Genomic DNA, 6,669 nt, shown 5'->3' with positions numbered 1-6,669 from the left:
TTAATTGATTAAAAATTGAATGGTTGAGATGAGGGTTATATAAGGTGTAGGAATGACAAAGAGTGTAGAATAGCATCCCTCTATATATATATATATATATAGGAAACGGTTCAAACGAGAACACTTTCATTTTACGAAAATACGATAACACTCTTTTACCATAGCACATCACATGTGAAAATGTAGTAGTCCATCACATGTGATACTAAATAAGAGACACAAGCAACCGGCGACCTATGTCGCGGTCCTAGCATGACGCATTTCACCCCATTTAAAACCTTGGTTATAAGAAAAAAAAATACGTAACAAGACTAATTACCGGGATTAGTTTGGCCGCGAGCCATAACCGTTTTGGAGAAGGGAATGGCATAAGCAACCGGCCAACGATGTACGCACCCATCATGGTACCTTGAAGAAAAAGGGCCACCGGGCGTTGGTCAAGCCCGGAAAATATAGCCATTAGTCCATCGGTGAACCAATGTCCAAGTGTCAAGTAACTAAAGCAAGCGCTACGCAATTCCCGGCTAACAAGGTCCGATGATGCACAAAACATCTTATAGCCAACACCTGCAACCGTGTTTAATGTAAATGACATCGGCTGCAAATAAAACACGAAATCACAAGTCATTTCGGATTGTCATTACGAGGAAAAAGTTCATGTTTAACTTTAGAAAGTGAAATAAACTCGCCTTTCGGAGGGTATAGAAGCGTTGAAGATGTTTATACGCATCGTTTAGATCATGTAACGGTCTAAGAAGGTCACGAAGCAGGACAATATCCGTTAAAGCGGCGGTCATTCCGCCTCCCGTTAGCGGATGTCGCATATTCAACGCGTCTCCGAGTAGAAGTGCACCTTGAGTGGTCTTTGATTCAGCTGGCATGGTTTTATTTGGCATTGTTCTTATGTTTCCTTTATCAACTGCTGCTATGAAAGCATTATATAACTCATGTGGAATCTGCAATGGTATTTAACTCGTCTTTAAACGTCTTAATAGAATATTTAATAGAACTTTTTTATAGTACCAAAAACTATACGATTTATACAAATATGTTATAATAAGTTGTTAAGACGATGTTAGGTGACCTAAAAAGTATTATCAACGATGTAAATGGCAAAATTGGAGACCTGTGGAGCCACGACGGTTTTCAGATACTTGGTCATCTCGCCATTCGAAATGGAAGGAACTTTTTCTCCGGGAACGTCCACCAAACAACGAATCTTTGTGTTACTAATCGAATAGAACAAAACGGGTGAAGGGTCGGCAATGATAGCGTGTCCGTGGTTTGCATACGGAAGATCGACGTTTTCCAGCACTAGAGCGACGAAACACGAAGGCACTTCTATCTGTAAAAATTTATCAGAAACTCCTACTCGAGATGTTGAAACTTATCGAGAAATCAGAATGATAAAGGGGGAATATCGTATTGGATACCTTCGGATTGCAGAGTTCGCGACGGAGATTCGAAAAACAACCATCACAAACGATGGTGAGAGGTGCGTATGCAGTCATTGCATGGCCACCTTTAGTTCGGTAATGAACTCCATGCACAGTTCCTTGTGTCTTAAGCAATGAAGTTACAGTCCCTTGTTCTAGTTTTACACTAATAAGACAAGGTTAAAATGGTAACTAAACAAAAGTACAAGTCATTTATGCATAAGCAACATCGTTATAGATTGGATCAGACATGAATGCATGTTCAGATTGGGTTGGATTTTATAAAGTTTTCCAAATCCATTTAAAAATGATTCAGGAATCTCCTTTATCTTTTTAAGAGCATCCACAGTTCCACACATATATACAATATAGACTTGAGATCATGTGAGACTAAGGGTTTTTCGTGAGACCCGTAAGACCAATTCTCAATCATTGGATTAGATCTACTATCTGAATATTTATAATCATAAAATTGCCACGAGACTACTCAATAATCACAAAATTGTCACCATGCAACTTTAGACCATTAGATCATTAGCTTATAAAGTTGATCAATGAATATAAATTGGTCTTACGGGTTTCACAAAAAACTTTTGGTCTCACGTAAACCCAACCCTATATATACATATATATATATATACATATATATATATATATATACATATATATATATACATATATATATATATATATATATGTATATGTTTCCGTCCTTGGTTAATTAAGAGAAATAAAGTGTACTTTGGAAGAAATGAAGCTTTGCTCCTCATCCGTTGAATAAAACGACCATTGTGAAAACTCTTTCCGGATACATTGGAGTCGAATTTCCCCAAAGGGTAATCGAGTCTAATGGTTTTTCCGTTAAGATAAAAGGCATAACCAGAAACTCGTTGAGCCTCAATTCCCTCGACACAATCTGCAGTGAATTAGTTTACGATCAAATGGTGAATCCTTTTTGAACTCAAAATACGAATGATTAATTCATGGAACCTTAGAATTTTACCCTCGAGTCCTAACTCCATCAACTTCATATAGCCTCCTGGATGTAGAACTTCACCTACAATTCGATCTGGCTCGGCCAAGTCCCGTTCAAGAACGTGCACTCGACGTCCGTCCTGTTATTTGGTCACGTAAACATAAGGTTGTAGGTAAATTTCTATCAAAAGAATAGCGGATTTGCCGTTAATATGATAAAAAAAACTGTATGTACTAATTGTTTAAAGAGAGATTTAAACAAATAAACTTGTGATACTAATAGGTAATTAATCATATATGATACATTATATGTTGTATCGGAAGACTTTTCCCATGACCTTTGGTCAAGTTTAGCAAGTCACCCGTGTCCCTTTGGTCAGGAACGATATCCATTGAAAAGTGCAAACATTAGTTATCAAATTTTAGCTTTTTTATATATGTACATATATGCATGCACAGGTGCGTGTGTGTGCGTGCGCATATACATATATATATATATATATATGGATGATCAAACGAGAAAGGTACCTACTTAAAATAACACGAAAAGTGACAAATTACGTGTGATTTTAATCTAACATCACATACAAAATCAGATTCATCAGGTGACTTGCCCTGCGATCTGCGATCTGGGGACGGAACCACAAGTCGCCCGAACATTTTTTTGGCCATTAATGTAAAATCATATGTGATTTACCCGTTTTCGTGTTCTTTTAAATATGTATCTTTCTCGTTTGATCATCCTAGCTATATATATATACATATATATATATATATACATATACATATACATATATATATATATATACATATATATATATGTAGATATAGAGGAGGTGAGAGTAGGCGTTAGGGTGAAAAAGGTAAGAAGAGACTTGGACCGTTGATTACTTTTAATATCAAATCAACCCATGATTTGCGTTTTAGAAGAGAATTGATCCGATGATTATCATTAGTGTTGATCTAGTGGAACTTTTCAATTTTGATTGATCCAAGGGTAGAGATCTCTCTTACTATTCTTACCATAACTCTCATTATGACAGAAACCCAACAATATATATATATATATATATAGAGAGAGAGAGAGAGAGAGAGAGAGAGAGAGAGAGATAGTGCTTAGTTCACATGTCAACCCAAATTATTGTGTTAACTTTATAAATCTTTTAGACCAATCACAATCCATCTTAGTATTAAGTTATTCACTATCTAAAGATTTAATGTTAAGGGTATATGACTAATTTTTTTGTAACTCCTATATCATTAATGGAGAGTTACAAGATCCATAAAAGGCAATCCATGGGCATGGAACCCCGAAAACTCTGGATGAGGGGTGAAATATTCCGCCTTCCTTCAAGTATACGCGCTTGCTGATTTTATGGAGTACACTGACCCCGGGAAAGAGACTGTAATCACCCATGATTTTTGCATTTTTAATATTGATGTTGTGATTTTTTTCATTTTTTAATATTGATCTTTCATTTTTAATATTTATAAATTTGTGATTGGTGGAGGAGATCCGCTAGTTAGTGTTTGTTATCGTTCAAGCGATTATGGATAAAGACATTGGAAAACAACACGACAACAATGAGAAATTTTAAATTGTTTATGGTGACAGTCGGAGTTCGAGATCGGGAAGTGAAGTAAATAATCAAAGTGAGTGTCTTGGTAATTATGAACACAAATTAACATATATGACACAAATTGACATGTATACACCATATGAACACAAAATGACATATATAAACACTTGTGGCATTATGAACACAAATTGAACATATATATGAACACTTGTGGCATTATGAACACAAATTGAACATATATATGAACATTTGTGGCAATTATGAATACAAATTGAACATATATGAATACGTGTGGCAATTATGAATACAAATTGAACATATATGTGAATACTTGTGGCAATTATGAACATAAATAGAACATATATGAACACTTGTGAAATTTTTTCATGAAACTGTTTAATCTTATAAAATTGTTTAATATATATAATATTTTTTTTGATGAAGTTCTTTCACATATGGTTATTATAATACTTATGAAATTTTAATAAAATTGTTTCATATATTTCTTTAAATAAGGTATTTATATAAAACTCGAAAGTCCCGCAATTCGAAAATCCAAAAACCGACCTTTTGGGGAAAATTTGGGTTCGGGTTGGATTTGATTTTTCGCCACCCAATCCGTCCGAAAACCTGAAATACACACACACACACACACACACACACATATATATATATATATACATACATACATACATACATACATATATATATATACATATATATACATAATTCATCATTAAAATCAATTTGATATATATATTTTTTGCATTATAACAAAATTCGAACCCGACCAACTCGAACCCGAAGCAATCTAAAATCCAAAAATTAAGGCTTGATTTTCATATAAAAAATCCAATCAGATTCTTAATTTTTCCGCCCGACCTACCCGATGGACACCCCTATATAAGATAAACCAATAAGATAATTTTAGTAGAAGAAAATACAAAAAGATAAACTTAGTAATACCAAATAAAATTAATTGTATAAAATCTACAATGAACAAAAAAAGAAATAAAATAAATAATTATATTTTAAATTACTAAAAACACTCTTTATATCAACTTTAATTTATATCTTTTATAAATCTTTAAAAACTAGATAAAAGAGGAGTTACGAATATATTGTATTTTTAAGAGATACAACTAATTAAGCATAATGCAAGCTCTTAAATGTAAATATACATAGTCGATTAACAAAAATATCTACAATTATCACATATAACTTATACGATCATCGAACAAATTATCATATATATATGATAAAAACTTATAATCAAACTGTTACGGATTTATCTTTTTGAATAAATGGATTATGAGGAATTAATATAAATCAATTTGAAAAATAAATTTGATTATTCCTACGGTTAGAGATAATGTTATCTTTTTTAAATTTAATTTAATAATATTATATTTTATTCATTTATTAAATAAGGTATGTGACATATTGTTTCTCACCTTCTTGCAAACAAATTACATATTCACATGTGATTTCCACTAAAATCATATGCGATTAAGGAACACGGTCAAACACAAGGGGTGTGTAAGCAACTTGGTCGTATATGATTTTACACTAAAATCATATGTGATTAGGTCATTCTTTTGTTTATTTTATCTGTTCATCGTTCTCGTTTGAAAATATATCGAAAGTTTTGTAGTTTTTAGAAGGAGGTCGTAACCCGATTCTTGATCACATGCCATGCCATGCCATGAACCAATTATTTGACCGTTGATATTTATCTTCAAATTCTCAACTATCTTCATGTATGTATGTATGTATGAAGTCACTCAAATTAGGCATATGAGTATATATAATCATGTGTTAGAGAGTACTAGTAGAAATACGTACTTTTGCAAGAGTATAAGCAAGAGCAGCACCAGCAACACCGGCACCAACGATGATAACATCCGCGGTGTTTCCACCGGTGTCTACCAACTCAGTTAACCCATCATTGCCGGAGTTGTTTTCCGGCTTCCCCACAGTCTCCTTCGGATTCCAACGCGTTTTCATGATCGACAATATTCCAAGGTCCATCAAAGGAGAAGAAGAAGAAGGAAGAAATCGACAATGCTTAATTTGCGGTGTCTAAAATGATGAAAAGGCTATTTCTAGATCACTAACTAAAACCTCTAACTTATAATGTCATGAGTTTTTCATTGACATTTACGTATTAAAACTCTTCTTTTTGCTGAAAATCTCGATAATTTAATTTGGTGCAAGAATTGCGTTTCATATATAGCTTTTAGTTTGAATTACACAATTTAGTATGCATGCGTGTGTAAGTATATATATATAGGTGGAGGTTCAAACGAGAATCCCTGTGATTTACGAAAACGCGAGAACAACTTAATAACCACAAACTTTTTTAATTAATAAATTAACTTTTATTATATATAAATAATTTAAAAAGGGCAGTATTGTAATTAAGTAATTTTTATAATTTTTATTTTATTTTAATTAACTATGTTTATCTTCACATTTCCACGTCTTCTTCTCCTTCATTCAAACGTATTTTCTTTCTCGTTCAACATAATCTTCATGTGATAGTGATATCACATGATTATCACACCCATATCACACAAAATCGGTGGTCGATTTTTTAAGTTAACCCTAGCCGAACGGAATCCTTGTGATAATTGTGTGATAATCACATGATTATCACACCCATATCACACCAAATC

The 6,669-nt window shown here is 33.1% G+C and overlaps 1 protein-coding gene across 1 annotated transcript in view; it reads right to left on the bottom strand.

Moving 5' to 3' along the window:
* Positions 1 to 5,998, bottom strand: part of LOC112516273 (squalene monooxygenase-like) — a 10,738-nt gene extending 4,740 nt beyond the window's left edge. Inside the window, exons 1-7 of the mRNA XM_025123289.1 lie at positions 5,837 to 5,998; positions 2,440 to 2,551; positions 2,178 to 2,352; positions 1,434 to 1,602; positions 1,127 to 1,345; positions 690 to 956; positions 320 to 598 (exon numbers count right to left, since the gene is read on the bottom strand). Of these exons, the coding sequence (XP_024979057.1) occupies positions 320 to 598; positions 690 to 956; positions 1,127 to 1,345; positions 1,434 to 1,602; positions 2,178 to 2,352; positions 2,440 to 2,551; positions 5,837 to 5,998 (1,383 nt within the window). The remainder of the gene's footprint in view (positions 1 to 319; positions 599 to 689; positions 957 to 1,126; positions 1,346 to 1,433; positions 1,603 to 2,177; positions 2,353 to 2,439; positions 2,552 to 5,836) is intronic.
* Between the last annotated feature and the right edge of the window lie 671 nt (positions 5,999 to 6,669).

The sequence above is a fragment of the Cynara cardunculus genome (genome assembly GCF_001531365.2).
Source record: "Cynara cardunculus var. scolymus isolate 2C chromosome LG 8, CcrdV1, whole genome shotgun sequence".
NCBI lineage: Eukaryota > Viridiplantae > Streptophyta > Magnoliopsida > Asterales > Asteraceae > Cynara > Cynara cardunculus.
This window is presented reverse-complemented; position numbering and strand designations above follow the sequence as displayed.